Source organism: Oryctolagus cuniculus, chromosome X (assembly GCF_051225735.1).
Source record: "Oryctolagus cuniculus isolate XC-2025 breed Fujian yellow rabbit chromosome X, ASM5122573v1, whole genome shotgun sequence".
Lineage (NCBI taxonomy): Eukaryota > Metazoa > Chordata > Mammalia > Lagomorpha > Leporidae > Oryctolagus > Oryctolagus cuniculus.
The window spans coordinates 89373702-89391233 of record NC_142888.1 but is presented as its reverse complement, the minus strand read 5'-3'; the positions used below and the strand labels follow the sequence as shown (position 1 = coordinate 89391233).

Below are 17532 nucleotides of genomic sequence, written 5' to 3'. Positions count from 1 at the left end.
CACGTGGTGCCAGCCCATTGTTGAGGTGTACTTCATGTCAGTGTGTTTGCATACAACAGCTGTGCACGGGAGAACTTGGAAAATGTGCACGCGCACAAGCAGGCTGTCGGTCTTCCTGAATGGTGGCTGAGACCGGGTCTTACCTGCTCAGAAATGAGCCAGCTCACCTGCTGGTTAGGCCCCTCCATGCCAGCCATTGTTCCGCTGGGGGGCCGTTCTGGGTCCCCCCTGGGCGAACCAGGTCAGTGAGCACCGCTGCCCCCTTCTCCTGGGGCCTCGCCCATCCTCCGGCTCCTCCGTGTGTGATTCCCTTGCTTTCCTTTGCTTACTCAGCTCCACTTTTTCCTAAGGATGTGGGTTATGTTTGTCACAATAATTAAGAAAACTAAAGCCAGAAAAACAACGTACGATAAGCAATTAAACTGTTCAAGGCGCTTGTGAGTGCAATGAAGACACTTAAAATCCCTGTGGTCAGAACATCCAACGATAAGTAAAATTCCCATTACCTCTGGGACTCATAGCTAGAGCAGCAGCCAGGCTTGTGACAGATCTCTTGTTAAGGGTAAGTCTTGTCATCCATGAAACACAGATAGTACTTTCTCACAGGACTGCCCGGTCGATTAGACAAGGTACTGAGTGCGTAGGCTGTGTTTAGCTGGCTCTCTTGCAGTAGTAGGACACTGACCCCCGCCAGACACTAACTGGACGGCTGAAGGTAGGCATCACCTATGCCCATGAACAACTCTTAGCAATTGAGAAGAGGGTCCCACCTGTATCTTGGTACTACCACATCTGTTGGGTACTCCTGTTGGACCCTGTAACTAACTCTCTGCTGACAGCCGTTGATATAACATCTTATGGTGAGGAAGCCCTTTTGATTCCCTACAGTCCTCAAAGGGCAAAAGCTCCTATTTGACTCCTATAAGAGTGTGGATAAAGCCCTTCTCGCAACTGTAAGGTGGTACTGCCCCAAGGTTGCTGGGGCTCCCTGTACTGCACAGTACTTAACAAAGTAGCCATTAACATTTTTAGTTTATTTTGTATTTGCTTATAGTTTCCGTTCTCTTCTTAGGACACAGGCAGTTTGGGTCAACAATGGGCTTTGGCCTAAGACTATTCTATTGACTAATACAAGGAATTGTGATTTGAACTGAATACTCCACCCACCCAGTACCCCAGGGAAGCCATATTTAAATGTTGACACTTTGTTAGTGTGAGTTCTCTGTAAGAAAAACTTTCAAAGAATTCCCTGATGCAAGATCAGAGGATCACACAACTGAGTTTTAGGCTGAGAAATCCCTTCCCACTTCAAACTAATTCCAAATGAAAAAGGTAATAGTACTCTTAAAATACAAGAGATTCTCAACAATATGTATTTTCATTTAACCCTAGTATGTTCCTTCTCAAAATGAAGTATTTTTCCTATTCACCCTGACATGTTTTGTAGGGCACCTGACACACACCTAACAATCAATTATGATTGAATCAGGAGTCTTGAATTTTTGGTCCAGTGTATCCTTTTTTTTTTTTTTTAATTTTTTGACAGGCAGAGTGGACAGTGAGAGAGAGAGAGACAGAGAGAAAGGTCTTCCTTTTGCCCTTGGTTCACCCTCCAATGGCCGCCGTGGCCGGCGCGCTGCAGCCGGTGCATCGCGCTGATCCGAAGCCAGGAGCCAGGTGCTTCTCCTGGTCGCTGTGGCTGGCGCACCGCGCTGATCCCAAGCCAGGAGCCAGGTGCTTCTCCTGTTCTCCCATGCGGGTGCAGGGCCCAAGCACTTGGGCCATCCTCCACTGCACTCCCGGGCCATAGCAGAGAGCTGGCCTGGAAGAGGGGCAACCGGGACAGAATCCGGCGCCCTGACCGGGACTAGAACCTGGTGTGCCGGTGCCACAAGGCGGAGGATTAGCCTATTGAGCCACGGTGCCAGCTGGTCCAGTGTATCCTTAGGCAAGTAATTTCACTTATAGAAAATAAAATTTGGGGGCTGGCGCTGTGACATAGCTGGTAAAGCCACTGCCTATAGTGCCAGCATCCCATACGGGCTCTGGTTCAAGTCCTGGCTGCTCTACTTCCGATCCAGCTCTCTGCTGTGGCCTGAGAAAGCAGTAGAAGATGTCCCAAGTCCTTGGGACCCTGCACCCACATGGGAGACCCAGAAGAGGCTCCTGGCTCCTGGCTTCGGATCCGCGCAGCTCCAGCCACTGCAGCCAATTGGGGAGTGAACCAGCTGATGGAAGACCTCTCTCTCTCTGCCTCTCCTTCTCTCTCTGTGTAACTCTGACTTTCAAATAAATAAATAAACCTTTAAATAAAAGAAAATAAAATTTTATGTTCAAAGTGAATACAGGAGAAGCGATAGTTCCTAAATTCAGCTCATGAAACCATTTTAACTTAGCATAAGAAAGAGTTTTTTTCAAGATGTTGGAAGACCACCTGGGATACTTACAAATGAAATGTACCCATCACAGACTCAGAATTTCTAGGACTATGGTTCTGGAATCCATGATTTCCACATACTTCCCAGGTGATTCTGATGTACACCAAAATTACATACATGATGTGTTCTCAGTTATATTAACTATGAACCATAAGAACCTAGGAGGAAATCTAAGGAAATGTTCATCTGAATTCAACAGGCAGAAAGCATACATAAGCATCCCCCAAACTAACATCAAACTATCTGCAAGATTTGTGCCCTGACAACTAAAAAACATTGATAAAGTAAGCCTTAAATAAATGGAGATACATGTTTCTGTATTAGAAGACTCAATGTGTCAATACTGGAATTCTTGCCAAAACTGATCAATAAATACCCACTATTTCAGTTCAAATCCCAGCAAACTGAGATTTTAAAGTTTCACAGAAAATTAAAGGATATGAGATAGCCAAAAAAGTTTTGAAAATGAATCAAAAAGTTGGAGGACTCACACTGCCTGTTTTCAAAGTAACTATAAAGCTACAGTAATCAAGATTGAGTAGTACCAGCATAAGGATAGACAGGTCCATCAATAGAATATAACAGTCTAGAAATGGACTCACACATACATAGTCAATTCATTTTTGAAAATATAGCCCAAGAAATTCAATGGAGAAATGACAGATTTTTCAACAAATGATGCTGCAACACTTGTATATCTATATGCAAAATACAGTACTCTTACCTCACACCATATACAAAACATGAATGCAAAATTGCTCATAGATCATAAAACCTAAATTTTTTTAAAAAGGTCATTTATTTGAAAGGCAGAGTTACAGAGACAGAGAGAGAGAGAAACAGGCACACACACACACACACAGAGAGCGAGAGAGCGAGAGAGAGAGACAGAGAGAGAGGTCTTTCATTGCTGATTCACTCTCCAGATGGCTGCAGCAGCCAGAGCTGCACCAATCCGAAGCCAGGAGCCAGGAGCTTCTTCCAGGTCTCCCACACGGTTGCAGGGGCCCAAGCGCTTGAACTGTCTTCTACTGCTTTCCCAGGCCATAGCAGAGAGCTGGATCAGAAGAAGAGCAACCGGGACTCGAACCGGTGCCCAAGTGGAATGCCGACACTGCGGGTGGCGGCTTTACCCACTGCACCACAGCACCAACCCAAACCTAAAATTATAAAACTTCTTTAAGAAGTAAGAAAAACTTATGGAATATTTTGTAGTTGAATTATAATTATAAAATATTTATTTTTATTGGTTTAAAGATTTTCACAATTATTATTCTGTCACTATCTACTTAATAAGTTCCAGAGTTTTCTCCTAGTAAGAAATGGAAAAAAAGGCAAGTACTGATGGCAAAATATTTAAATGATGAGGGTAGGCGCTGTGGTATAGTAGGTTAAGTCACTGACTGCAGTGCCAGCATCCCATATGGGTGCTGGTTTGAATCCAGACTGCTCCTCTTCCTCTTCCTCTTCTTCAGATTTATTTATTTATTTATTTGAGAGGCTGAGTTACAGACAGGGAGAGACAGAGAGAGAGGTCTTCCATCTGCTTGTTCACTCCCCAAATGGCCACAGCAGCTGAAGCTGGGCAGATCTGAAGCCAGGAGCTTCCTCTGGGTCTCCATCTTCTGCTTTCCCAGGCCATCAGCAGGGAGCTGGATCAGAAGTGGAGCAGCCGGGATTCGAACCTGTGTCCATATGGGATGCTGGTGCTGTAAGCAGAGGCTTCACCTACTATGTCACAGTGCCGGCCCCTCAAAGTTCTTCTTCCGTGCTGATACCACAAAATGGTTGCGAGACAGACAGGCATTTGGCCTAGCAATTAAGACAGCACTTGGGACACCCACATAACAGTGCTTGGATTCATGTCCTGGCCCCACTCCTGACTCCAGCTTCCTGCTAAAGCACACGTTGAGAGGCAGCATTGATGGCTCAAGTACTTGCATCCCTGCCACCCACGTGGGAGACCAGGATTGAGTTCTGGGTTCCTGGCTTTGGCCCCTGATATGGGGCCATTCTGGACATATGGGGAATGAAGCAGCAGATGGGAGCTCTCTGTTTCTCCGCCTCTCAAATAAATATAAAAATAAATAAATATTTATACAAATATGATCGAGCCAGCCCTGTTCTGTCATTTTTATAATTCTTTCCCCTGTGATTTTATCTGGGGGACAATTTATGACTACTAACTGTTCTTCAAGGTTGTAGCATCCTGACTGTTACTCACTGGGCTGAAATCGCAATGTAGAGGGTTAACATAGTTCAGACCTTGGTTCTCTGGGCCCCTCTTTGTCTTCATATAAGCTACTTTTACAAGGAGGGATTTAACCATCCAAACTCCCAGAAGAAAAGGTTCACGGTCCAGGGTCCAGGAGGGAAATAACCCTCTGTTTATCTGTTTTCTAAGACTCTTGGTAAAGTATTATTTGTCAATGGGAGCTACTCTGGAGAGGCAATGCTACAGAGACCAGGCTCATCCTCTCTGCACTGTTCAGGCACAAGCTTGCAGGAGTTATGTGAATGACTGCAAAGAAACAGCAAAATAGGGATCTCATGATTAATACTCTGACCAGGATTCTTCCTGTTTTTAACCACTGGGAGGTCTTGAGATCTAAGTCAACAGGTCATAGTCTCAGGTAGTGAATGTACCCACTGTTGGTATCTGCCACAGAGGAAATTCTTAATAATTGTGAGAAAAATGCCGGCGCCGCGGCTCACTAGGCTAATCCTCCGCCTAGCGGCGCCGGCACACCGGGTTCTAGTCCCGGTCAGGGCACCGGATTCTGTACCGGTTGCCCCTCTTCCAGGCCAGCTCTCTGCTGTGGCCAGGGAGTGCAGTGGAGGATGGCCCAGGTGCTTGGGCCCTGCACCCCATGGGAGACCAGGAGAAGCACCTGGCTCCTGGCTCCTGCCATCGGATCAGCGCGGTGCGCCGGCCGCGGCGGCCATTGGAGGGTGAACCAACGGCAAAGGAAGACCTTTCTGTCTGTCTCTCTCTCTCACTGTCCACTCTGCCTGTCAAAAAATAAAAAATAAATAAATAATAAAAAAATAAAAAATAATTGGGAGAAAAATAATTCTCTGTAGATATCATTCATTCTCCCTGCTCACTCTACTTTCCCAGTGCTTGCTCTCAGTGGGCCCATGTACAAAGGAACAGTGGAAGAAGGGACCATGCAAGAGCTCAGCAATGTTAACTTCCAGCACCATCCTGATTTGACTACTGTGACAGCTGAGTTTGGAATGAGCCAAAAGTAGAGACCAATGCTGAGTCCCTAATATGGTACTGTTTCCAGAGGGAAGGTAGATTACATTGGATCTCTTCCACCATGGGGAGGCAATATTTGTCCTTAAACAGAAACTACTGCACTTAAAAAAAAAGATTTATTTATTTATTTGAAAGGCAGAGTTACACAGAGGCAGAGAGAGAGAGAGAGAGAGAGAGATCATCCATCCTCTGGTTCACTCCCCAATTGGCCGCAATGGCCAGGGCTGTGCCAATCTGAAGTCAGGAGCCAGGAGATTCCTCCTGGTCTCCCACAGGGGTGCAGGGGCCCAAAGACTTGGGCCATCTTCTATTGCTTCCCCAGGCCATAGAAGGGAGCTGGATTGAAGTGGAGCAGGCGGGACTAGAACCGGCGCCCGCATGGGATGCCGGCACTGCAGACGGCAGCTTTACTTGCTACTCCACAGTGTCGGCCCCTGCACTTTTTTTTTAAAGATTTATTTTTTATTTATTTGAAAGACAGAGTTACAGGGAGAGGTAGAGTCAGAGAGAGAGGTCTTCCATCCGTTGGTTCACTCCCCAGATGGCCACAATGGCCGGAGCTGTGTCGATCCAAAGCCAGGAGCCAGGAGCTTCTTCCAAGACTCTCATGTGGGTACAGGGGCCCAAGGACCTGGGCCGTCTTCTACTGCTTTCCCAGGCCACAGCAGAGAGCTGGATTGCAATAGGAGCAGCCAGGACTAGAACTGGCACCCATATGGGATGCCGGCGCTTCAAGCCAGGCCTTTAACCCGCTGCGCCACAGCACCAGCCCCCCGGCCCCTGCACTTTTTAAAAAATAGATTTACTTATTTATTTGAAAGGCAGAGTTACAGAGAGAGAGATGAAGACACACACACACACACGCACACGCACACAAAACACACAAAGAGACAGAGACAGACAAACAGAGAGACAGAGATTGATCTTCTATCTGCTCCAGTCATTGTGGCCATCTGGGGAGTGAACCAGCAGTTGGAAGACCTTTCTCTCTGCCTTTTTGTAACTCTGCCTTTCAAATAAATAAATCTTTAAAAAATAAAATATACAATTCAGTGGTATTTGGTTATTCACACAGTTGTGCATCCACTAATTTTAGAACATCTTCAAAGTTCCAAAATGAAACCCTGTGCAAATTAACAAACACTACACATTCCCCTCCCTTACCCACCTCTTGTTTCTAGAAATCACTGATATATTTTATATGGATTTGCCTATTGTGGACTTTTCATATAAATGGAATAATTTAATATGTGATATTTTATGGCTACTTTATTGCTTTTTTAAGGTTATTTATTTACTCATGTATTTGAGAGGTAGAATTACAAACAGAGAGGGAGAGACAGAGAGAGAGAGAGAGAGAGAGAGAGAGAGAGATCTTCCATCTGATGTTTCACTCCCCAAATGGCTGCAACGGGTGGAGCTGGGCCAATTTGAAGCCAGGAGCCAGGAGCTTCTTCCAGGTCTCCCACGTGGGTGCAGGGGTCCAAGTACTTGGGCCATCTTCTACTGCTTTCCCAGGCCATAGTAGAGAGCTGGATCAGAAGAGGAGCAGCCGGGACACGAACCGGCACCCACATGGGATGCCGGCTCCAAAGGCAGAGGCTTGGCCCACTCCGCCACAACAGCATGCCCCTGGACATCTTATTTCACTTAGCACAATGTTTTTGGAAGTTCATCCACATTGCAGCATATTCCAATACTTCATTCCTTTTTCACTGCTTAATAATATTTCATCAAACAGTAAACTATATTTTATTTATCCATTCATCAGTTGATGGGCAGCTGTTCTTTTCACTTGGGGTTATTGTAAATAATATTGCTATGATCATTAGTGTAAAATGTTTGTTTGTGGTGATGTGGCTGCCTATTAGCCAATGGTAAAACCCCCGGGATGTGACAGTGGCGTCTGTAGCATCAGAGAGGAATCAGCAGCAGCATCTCCAAAGCCTGCTTCCGCCGCCGCCAAGGAAGCAATCCAAATGTTAATTCTGGCACATGAAGACTGTATGGGAGCTAATTGTCGTGCCTGTGCTGTGGAATCTGGAATCAGTATTCTAAGCGAAATGCAAAACAGTTCCATTACTTTCTGCCTCCGTGCTAATCAATATGTTGGATTTTATCAAGAAGTTCGTGAGACATCCATTTCAAATTCTGGGGAAGAGGGAAGAGTCAAGCTTTGAAGGGATCAATGTTTCACAATGATTTTGAAAGAGGGTGAGGACAGAAGGACAAAGGCATTATCAGGAGGGAAATCATCTAAGCGGCAAGCTGCATTTAGATTCTTACTGATGTATTGAATCTCCAGTGGAGGTCGATCTGGGAAGAAAGCTCTCACGGTAAACATTAAGGAAGACAGGAAGATTCTCTGTGATGTTGAGATTTTCTATAGTCCCACAGTGGAGGGCTGTCCCGTGTGTAGGGCTGGCCTTCTTTTAATTCCTGAGATCAGATACTTTTGTAGGCAGTGCTTGCTGCTGATGAATATGCGATATCACAATGTGCATTGTGCTCTTTTCTTTGGAACTGTTTCAATCTCATCTCAATGCTCATAACAGATCAGAAATACGGATTTTGCTAGCAAAGTAACTAATAGACTCATGTGAAGACAGCAATTGACTTTATCCTCTTTAGAGTTAGACTGCTGTGATTGGGCATAAGAAATGGAGGTCTGTAAAAATCTTTCTTAGAAATGTATTTCCTAGTTCCATCAAAATAGTTATATTGGGTTCTCTGTCACTTACTAATATGCTTGTGGACTGCGAGATATGCGCTATATAAATCAACCAGTTGTGTGTCTGCTTTTATTGTGTTAGTTATTAGATTGAATAGAACAAACTTTAAAGTGATTTTTTAAAAGATTTTATTTATTTATTTGAGAGGTAGAGTTACAGACAGTGAGAGGGAGAGACAGAGAGAAAGGTCTTCCTTCTGCTGGTTCACTCCCCAAATGGCTGCAATGGCTGGAGCTGAGCCGATTCGAAGCCAGGAGCCAGGAGCTTCTTCTGGGTCTCCCACGCAGATGCAGGGGCCCAAGGACTTTGGCCATCTTCTGCTGCTTTCCCAGGCCATAGCAGAGAGCTGGATTGGAAGTGGAGCAGCCGGGACTAGCTAGAACTGGCGCCCATATGGGATGCTGACGCTGCAGGCAGAGGATTAACCTACTGTGCCATGGTGCCAGCCCCATAAAGTGATTTTTTTAAAGAAAATATTTGGACTCATTTTATTTGAGATTGTGTATTTATACAGAAAAACATTTTTTTTAGCATTAAATGAACTAGATCCTTTGGTTAAGTACCAGCAACAATTATGTCCTAGGATTAAATCTCAGTAAAACTGCCCTATTGTATATTGAATGTCTGGTAAATTGAAATAAAGTCTATATGTACTTATTGCAATTTACTGAACATTAAATATACTATATATATATATATAAAATTTATGTGGAAGATCTCTTTGTCTATCCCTGCCTCTCTAATAAAGAAAAAGTTGTATACTTAGTTACAAATATCCATAATATACAATAAAAATATCAATGAATTGAAAAACTTAGCTATATCCATCAGAAAAAAGCAAGAAGACTCAAATTACTAAAGCATGGACTGAAGTGAGGACGTTATTATTGACCTCATAGAGATTAACAGTATTATGGTGGAATACGATGAACAACTATAAGTCAGCCAATTAGATAACCTAGATTAAATGGACATTTTCTAAAAAGATACAATGTATTGAAGTTGATTTAAGCATTAGAAAATCTGAATAGACCTAGAACAACTGAACAGATTAAAGTTGTAATAAATCTCCTCAAAGAAAAATCTAGGCACAGATAACTTTAAAGATTTATTTATGTATTTGAAAATCAGAGTCACACACAGAGAGGGAAAAACAAAAAGAGAGAGAGAGATCTTCCATCTGCTGATTCACTCCCCAAATGTCTCAATGGCCAGGGTTCGGCCAGGTGGAAGCCAGGAGCCAGGAACTCCATCCAGCAGGGAGCTGGATCAGAAGTGGGGCAGCCAGGACTCAAACTAACGCTCATATGGTATGCTGGCATTGCGGGTGGCAGCTTAACTCACTGCATCACAGTGCCAGCCCCTCTATATAACTTTTAAACAAGCCTTCAAAAATAGATGAAGAAAGAAAAATATCTAAAAATAATAATAATAAACTTTAGGAGTGGGTGTTGTATACAGCAGGTTAAGCCATCTCCTGCATTTTAAGCTCCTGGCTTTGGCCTGACCCTGCCCTAGCTGTTGCAGGCATTTGAGGTGTAGACCAGTGAGACCAGTGGATGGGAGCTATCTCTCTCTCTCTCTCTCTCTCTCTCTCTCTCTCTCATTTCAAATACATAAGAATAATTAAATAAAATTAAAAAAAAAACAGAAACAATGTTAGGGTGCCGGTAGAAACTTAACTAGGCAATGCAGTCATTGCAGTAGGTAACATCTGGACTGAATTAAAGTGGAACAAACATTCCACTTAATGAGTGCCAAAGCGGTTCCACCCAGGTCAGCTGCAGACAAGAGCAGAGATTTTGATGAAATTTTAACCTAGTGGGGATCAAGATCTTGAGCTATTTCTTTGAGGAATTGCAACAGGAGATAAACCTGACTTTACCAGTATGATCTTGAGAACAAAGCACAAACAACTGTTACCAGGAGGTAGAAATAGTTCAGTCAAGACAAAAACAGACCTGGCAGGAGCAAAGTTCATAGCAACAGTTTTTTGGGAACTAGCAAAGCATTTTGCTTGTCGACTTGCTAGAGGGCCGAAGAATGATAATATCTGCTTATCAGGAGAGTGTTCAGAGAAAGTTTAGCAACCCTTCAGCAGAAAAATGCCTGGGAAACATTCACCAGAAACTTCTGTTCCTGCTCATTTCTCTCGAGGGCAATTTTGCAAGAGTTTCGATGGAAAATAATCAGATATTCACCTTACAGTCCTGATTTTGCTCCTTTTGACTTCTTTTTGTATCTTAGTCTTTAAAAAATTCTTTAAAGGGCACCCATTTTTCTTCAGTTACTAATGGACAAAAGATTTCATTGAGATGAGTAAGTTCCCAGGACCCTCAGTTCTTTAGGGATGGACTGGCTGATATATTGCTTATAAAAGTATCTTGGACTTGAGGGAGCTTGTGTTGAGAAATAATGTTTATATTTTTATCTTTTAATTCCATTTTTCCATGTACTTTTTGAAGACTCCTTTGTATATCTGTGAATATACACTGAAATAAATACTTTCAACAGCCAAAGTATGTTATTTGAATGATATCCTAATAAAGCTCTTTTAAAAAAGAATAAAAAAGTCATCATTACAGATTCTCCAAACATTTAAAGGACAGTGTAGGAATATTATGACAAAGTTTAGGACAATAAACTTGATAACATAGGTGCAATGGCCAAATTCCTTAAAAGACACAATTTTTTAAAGATTTATTTATTAACTTGATAGGCAAAGTTACAGACAGAGAGAGGGAGAGACAGAGAGGTCTTCCATCCACTGGTTCACTCCCCAAATAGCTACAATGGCTGGAGCTGGACTGATCTGAAGCCAGGAGCCAGAAGTTTCTTCTGAGTCTCCCACATGGCTGTAGGGGCCCAAGGACTTGGGCCATCTTCTACTGCCTTCCCAAGCCATAGCAGAGAGCTGGATTGAAAGTGCAGCAGCCAGGACACAAACTGGTGCCCATATGGAAAAAAAAAAAACAACAAAAAAAAACAATGAAATTAAAACTTTACCCACTACACCACAGAGCTGGCCCCTGTTAAGAATTTTTGCAGCAAATTCTTGTAGTAAAAGAGTGAATGCTTTCCTGATATGATCACGGACTAGACAGGTTGTCTGCTCTCAGCAGTGCTATGCAACACTGTGTTAGAAATCCTAGTTAGTATAAAAAAGTAATGTAAATGGGAAAGAAACAAATAAAACTGTCCTTTTTGCTAGAAAACCATGAATATGTACATAGACTACACTAAAAATCTACAAAAAGTTTTACAACTATTAAATAAATTTAACATGATTCCAAGACAAAAGATCATTTAAAAATAATTAAATATAGGGACTGGCGCTGTGGTATGACAGGTAAAGTCTGCAGCACTGGCAGCCCATATGGGCACCAATTCGAGTCCCAGTTGTGCCACTTCCGATCCAGCTCTCTGCTGTGGCCTGGGAAAACAGTAGAAGATGGCCCAAGTCCTTGGGCCCCTGCATTATGTGAGAGACCTGGAAGAAGCTCCTGGCTTCAGCCACTGCAGCCATTTGGGGATCTTCCAGTGGATGGAAGATTCTCTCTCTCTCTCTCTCTCTCTCTCTCTCTTTCTTTCTCTCTTTCTCTCTCTCCTTGCCTATGTCTCTCCTTCTCTGTAACTCTGACTTTCAAATAAATCTTTTAAAAAATTTAAAAAGTGTGAAATAATGTGAGATAAATTTTAAGAAATATGTGAAGACTTGCAAACTGAACACATCACTGACAGTAATTATGTGAGACCTAGAAATGAAGTGTACCATGTTCACATGTCAGAGAACTCACTATTGTCAAAGTGGCAGTTCTCCCTATGTTCATCTGTAGATTGAGTAATTCCAATTAAGATCCTGGCTGACTGGGGCTGGTGTTGTGGTACAGTGAGTTAAGCTACTGCCTGCAACACTGGCATCCCATATGAACACCAGTTAGTGTCCCAGCTGCTCTGCTTCTGATCCAGCTTCCTGCTAATGTGCCTAGGAAGATGGTAGAAGATGGCCCAAGTACTTAGGTCCCTGACATCCACAGGAGACATAGATGAAGCTCCTGGCTCTTGGCTTTGGCCTGGCCTGGCCCACCTGTTGTGGCCATCTGGGGAATGAACCAGTAATGGAAGATCTCCCTTTTTCTCTGGATTTCCCTCTCTCTGTAACTCTGTCTTTCGAATAAATGAATACACCTTTAAAAAAACAAAAGGATCCCACAGTGTGTGTGTGTGTGTGTGTGTGTGTGTGTGTGTGTATGACCTACAGTTGGAAGTAGAGCACCCAGGACTCAAACCAGCACTGATATAGGAAGCTGGCATTGTGGGTGGCCACCTAACCTGCTGCTCCACAATGCCAACTCCTTAAAACAATCTTGTAAAAGAACAGTATCAGAAGACTGATAATATTCATACCTAATTTTGAGACTTCCTAGAAAGCTTCAGTGCTCAAGACAGCATAGTGTCAGAAAAGGATGAGAAGTTAGACTATACATGTGTCTACCATTCTTGCTGCCCTATTTGCATATATATCATAGAATTACAGTGGTCCTGTGATGTTTAAGAGTTTAGCAAGTTTTGAATAAAGTGAAAGTAAGCATGCTACCTCTATCAATGAATAAGGGGCAGGGTTTGGGTGGTGATAGCTGGAAGGCTACCCTTTTGGTTCCATTCACAATTTACTTCTGACACAGAGTTCTAAGAAACAAAGATCCATGAAGTCGAATTACATCCTTTCTCCATTTGTGACTGCCCTGTATTTGCCAATTACTTACATTGACAGTGATGACAAAGAAAAGGAAAGATAGAGAAACCCCATAGTTCCTTTTCTTTTCAGTCCTTCTTTACTCTCGAGCAAGACAAAGGTAGAGAGTTTGTAGAGTGTGCATGTGTGCACATTATCAAGAAGCGAGATAAAGGGACCAGTGTTGTGGCAGATTAAGGGCATTGCCTGCAGAACCAGCATCCCATATGGGTGCCGGATCAAGTCCCAGCTGCTCCACATCTGATCCAGCTGCCTGCTAATGTGCCTGGGAAAGCAGTGGAAGACGGCCCAAGTTCTTGAGCCCCTGCATGTACTTGGGAGACTTGGAAGAAGCTCCTGGCTTTGAACTGGCCCAACCCAAGCCATGGCAGCCATCTGGGAAGTGAACCAGCAAATGGAAGACCTCTCTCTGTCTCTGTCTCTCGCTCTCTTTCTCTGTAACTCTCTGCCTGTCAAATAATTAAATAAATATTTTTTAAAAAGAAGTGGAAATAAAAATAGTTAATTGATTTTGTGCAGTGTTTCTACCATCCTAGTAAAAAATAAATACATACTTGTGTATAAGCTACAAAATATAAAATATAGGGGCCAGGGCTGTGGCATAGTGGGTAAAAGTTACTGCCTGTGCTGCTGGTATCTCATATGGGTACCAGTTCTAATCGCACCTGCTCCATTTCCCATCCAGCTCTCTGCTATGGCCTGGCCCTCCCAGGCACATTAGCAGGGAGCTGGATGGGAAGTGGAACAGCTGGGACTCAGCCGACACCCATATGGGATGCCAGTGTGCAGATGGTGGCTTTACCCACTACACCACAGTGCTGGCCCCATGCAGCTATCTTTTGAAGGCCAGGAGTTCTAGGACCTAAATATTTGTTGATTTAATGAATTAATATAAACTTTCGTAACCACAAGTACCAAGAAGTGACCGGATAAGGATTTTGGAGACCTAATAAAATCTATTTCTTCTATTATGAATAGCAACTATTGAATAATGGTATATAAATGTATATATAAAGTATTCATTATATATATATACACTTATTTGTATACATACACATACATACATATATACATATGTCTGTCTATATCGATAGAGCGAGAGTGAGAATGACAGAGCCAGAGAGAGAAATGCCATGCTTTGCTTTCCTCAAGGAGTCTCTCATTTTGGATAACACCTAAGATTTCTGGACTATTTATACATGGACAAATGTATTTGTGGTTTATGAATATCATTTTTTTCAGATTTATATACTTTACAAACTGAACTTTTTCTACGCGTCTACAACTAAATGACTATTAATTTAGCCTTGAGTTTCTATTCGTGACATAGGTCTGGGGGCTGAAAAACAAAAACAAAATACTGACGTCAAAGAAAAGTGAATGAGTTTCTCCCATGAAAATGACAAAAGCGGAAAAGGTGTCGAGAGATCCGAAATGGAAACGATGGAGTTAAAGACGTCGATGAAAACCGGGAGTGCTGGGATAGGAGGGGATGATATTGATTCGCGACGGCCAGGAAGTCAAATGTCAGTGCAGGATTTGAACTGCAGGGGCAATCAGGGGCTGCCGTGATGGGGAAGGGAGGGTGGGGGAGAGAGCTGGTATCCGGGGAAGCAGCAGAGAGGAAGAGGCAGGCAGTTTCCATACTAGGTGCTGACATCTCCGGCAAGCAGAAAAAGGCGCACACGGAGAGGTGAGAGACAATGCTGGGTGTGTTTGGGGTCAGATTCAAGCAGGTTGCTGTGCACGGCCGCCGGTCAAAGTGGTAACGGGGGATCTGAGCTCGGCAGTGACGCGCGGCCCTCACGTGACCAGGAGCCTGTGTCTGCCAAGTCCCTCTCGTCCTGGTCCTTTCTGCCTGTCCAGACACCGTCTTAGTACCCTTTGGTCGAGAGGGAAAGCAGAAGGAAGTAAGTTCTCTCGATCCTCTCCAATCGGCGGTCGGTGCTGCCTTGGATCCCCGGAATCAGTTAGGGATGGCAGCGCCCAGGCCTCTTCCCTCTGCTCCAGCCCCGCCCCCGCGCCCACATTTTGGTGCAGAAAATGGTGGTCTTGAGGGGGTGGGGTAGGAAGGTGACGGAGAGCCCGCCTGGGAGGAAGGTATAGACCCTTGGAAATCGTTTTCTAAGTAACCGCTTGCTTCCATTTCCCGCCCGAGAAAAAATGACAAGCTTTGTGAGGTGGGGGCGCGGAGAACGAAGCGGGATAGAGGGTGTCTGGGAGGGGAGGAGAGCCTGAAGGGGGCTGGCATGGGGGCGGCGGCTGGCGCCCAGAACTGGGGGTGTGTGTCGCTCAGGCTGTCCCTCCTCCCCGCCCCCAACCCTGTGTGGCGTCTGTTTGCGGGGCACTGAGGGGGCACCTCGAGGAGGGTGCGTCTAGGAGCATACGTCCCTGAAAGGTCCATGTCCGTGAAGGGCTGGGCAGCGGGCCGGGGCCGCGGTGCCAGGGCGCCAGGGCGCCAGGGCGATCGCCAAACGCAACGGCCTCTGAGGTCCCCGCTGTCCCGCCCCTCTCACTGCGGGAGCGGCCTGTGGCAAGGCCTGCTGGGAAAATGGTGGGCTTGCGGGAAGGAAGGGCGGCCGAGAAGCGCGCGTGTGAGGACCTGGCCCCCAGTCAGGGCGAGGCCGGTATTGCAGCCCTGGCTGGGGTGTTGCTGCTGCCCCAAGGATCCTGACACTGCCCTGCTTTGCTTGTCTCCTAAGAATAACCGCTCGGATCAGAATATTCTCAGCATGGAAAATCCATGCCAAGAAAATGAAGAACAGCCGCGGAGCGCGCCGAGGCCCGACGAGGAGGAGCCTCCAGTGGAGCAAGCTCCCGAGAAGCAGGGGCCTGAGGAGGAGCCCTCTTCGGAGGAGCAATCCTCGGAGGAGGAGTTCTTCCCCGAGGAGCTGCTGCCCGAGCTCCTGCCCGAGATGCTGTTGTGTGCGGAGCGCCCCCGGCAGGAACGCCTTTCCAGCAAGGACCTGTTTGAGGAGCGCCCTCCCATGGAGCAGCCTCCTTGTGGAGTAGGCAAACATAAGCTCGAAGAGGGAAGTTTCAAAGAAAGGCTGGCCCGCTCTCGCCCGCAGTTTAGAGGGGACATTCATGGCAGAAACTTAAGCAATGAGGAGATGATACAAGCAGCCGATGAGATGGAAGAGATGAAAAGAGTGAGAAACAAACTGATGATAATGCATTGGAAGGCGAAACGCAGCCGTCCTTATCCAATTTAATGTATTCTGTCTTTAATTCTGTTTTGCCTGGAAACAGTGTTGCCACCGGAACTTTCTGTCTGCATTTTCTTACATGTCTTTTTCCCCATCTTCCTAATTTTAACTTTTTTTTCTTTTTTGACGCAGCTTTAATTTAGGTGCTTGGCTCCTAACTGGCATAAAATTGTTGTTGCTTTTTTTTTTCCTCCCTGAGATCTGAGCTCCATCTATTTGCATGGAAAGATGTACATGACATATTGTGAAGTGAAAAAAGCAATTTTCAAGAGTTATATATAATATCCATTTTTGTAAAAAAGTCCTGTATATTTATATATTAATATGCAAAGAGAAAATGAAAAGTATGGACTTCAAAAGCTTACCATGGCCATCTGTGTGGTGAGATAAGTGATTTTAATTTTTAAATGTGTTGATCTATCTGAATCTCATTTTTTTTCCAAATGAACACATTCTGCTTGTGTCACAGAAAAAGAAAAACCAGTATAATGAAAAGTGAAGCTATTTTGAAAATTACCTAATCAGCTCATAATGACAATGTGGCACTTAATAAATACTTGTTGGAATTTTAAAAGAGCAAAAGTGAATGCTATGTTTTCTCTGACTCTCTTAGTCAAAAATATAAACCAAAACATTAATATATTTCTTCCATCTAATACCTTCCTTATAGTGCTGCTGCAGAAACAAATGAGATTTGAAAAAAATGTGTGAACTGTCTTTTATTCTGCCATCTACACATGCAGGACCCCAACCCCTATACATTCTGTACAAACTTAGGGGATCATACCCAAGGAGATCTCACTTGTGTTTAGCAACCGTTCCCGTGGTGACATTCCAGACCAGAGCCACATTCTGGTCCTGCCCTGCTGTACTCAGATCTAGCCACACCTGCTAGACCCAGCTGCTCCTCTCACTGGCCCTGGTCACTGGGGACGTGCTGCAGTCCTCGAGGTGTGAAGCCTCACTGTTCTGCACTGTGTGATGGGCCACCGTTGAACTGGGTCTCTACAGATATACAGTAAATGTCCCCCTTACAGCTTTAATACTATAGTTATCCAGCCAGGCACCGACCGTGCCATTGCTGCTTAGACCTCTATGTCTCTAAACAACACTTAGAAACATAGTCCTTTCC

General features: G+C 44.4%; 1 protein-coding gene across 4 annotated transcripts; it reads left to right on the top strand.

Moving 5' to 3' along the window:
- Positions 1–14620: 14620 nt before the first annotated feature.
- On the top strand, positions 14621–16982 carry TCEAL1 (transcription elongation factor A like 1). Of its 4 annotated transcripts, none has more exons than XM_008273055.5 (2): positions 14621–14884; positions 15894–16982. In XM_008273055.5, exon 2 carries the CDS (start codon positions 15924–15926, stop codon positions 16404–16406), a length of 483 nt encoding a protein of 160 aa, XP_008271277.1. In that variant the 5' UTR covers positions 14621–14884; positions 15894–15923; the 3' UTR covers positions 16407–16982. The 4 variants fall into 4 exon arrangements, with proteins under 4 accessions (XP_008271277.1, XP_008271276.1, XP_002720443.2 ...); XM_008273054.4 differs by having other exon boundaries at positions 14815–15101; XM_002720397.5 differs by lacking the exon at positions 14621–14884 and adding an exon at positions 15033–15291.
- Positions 16983–17532: the final 550 nt, after the last annotated feature.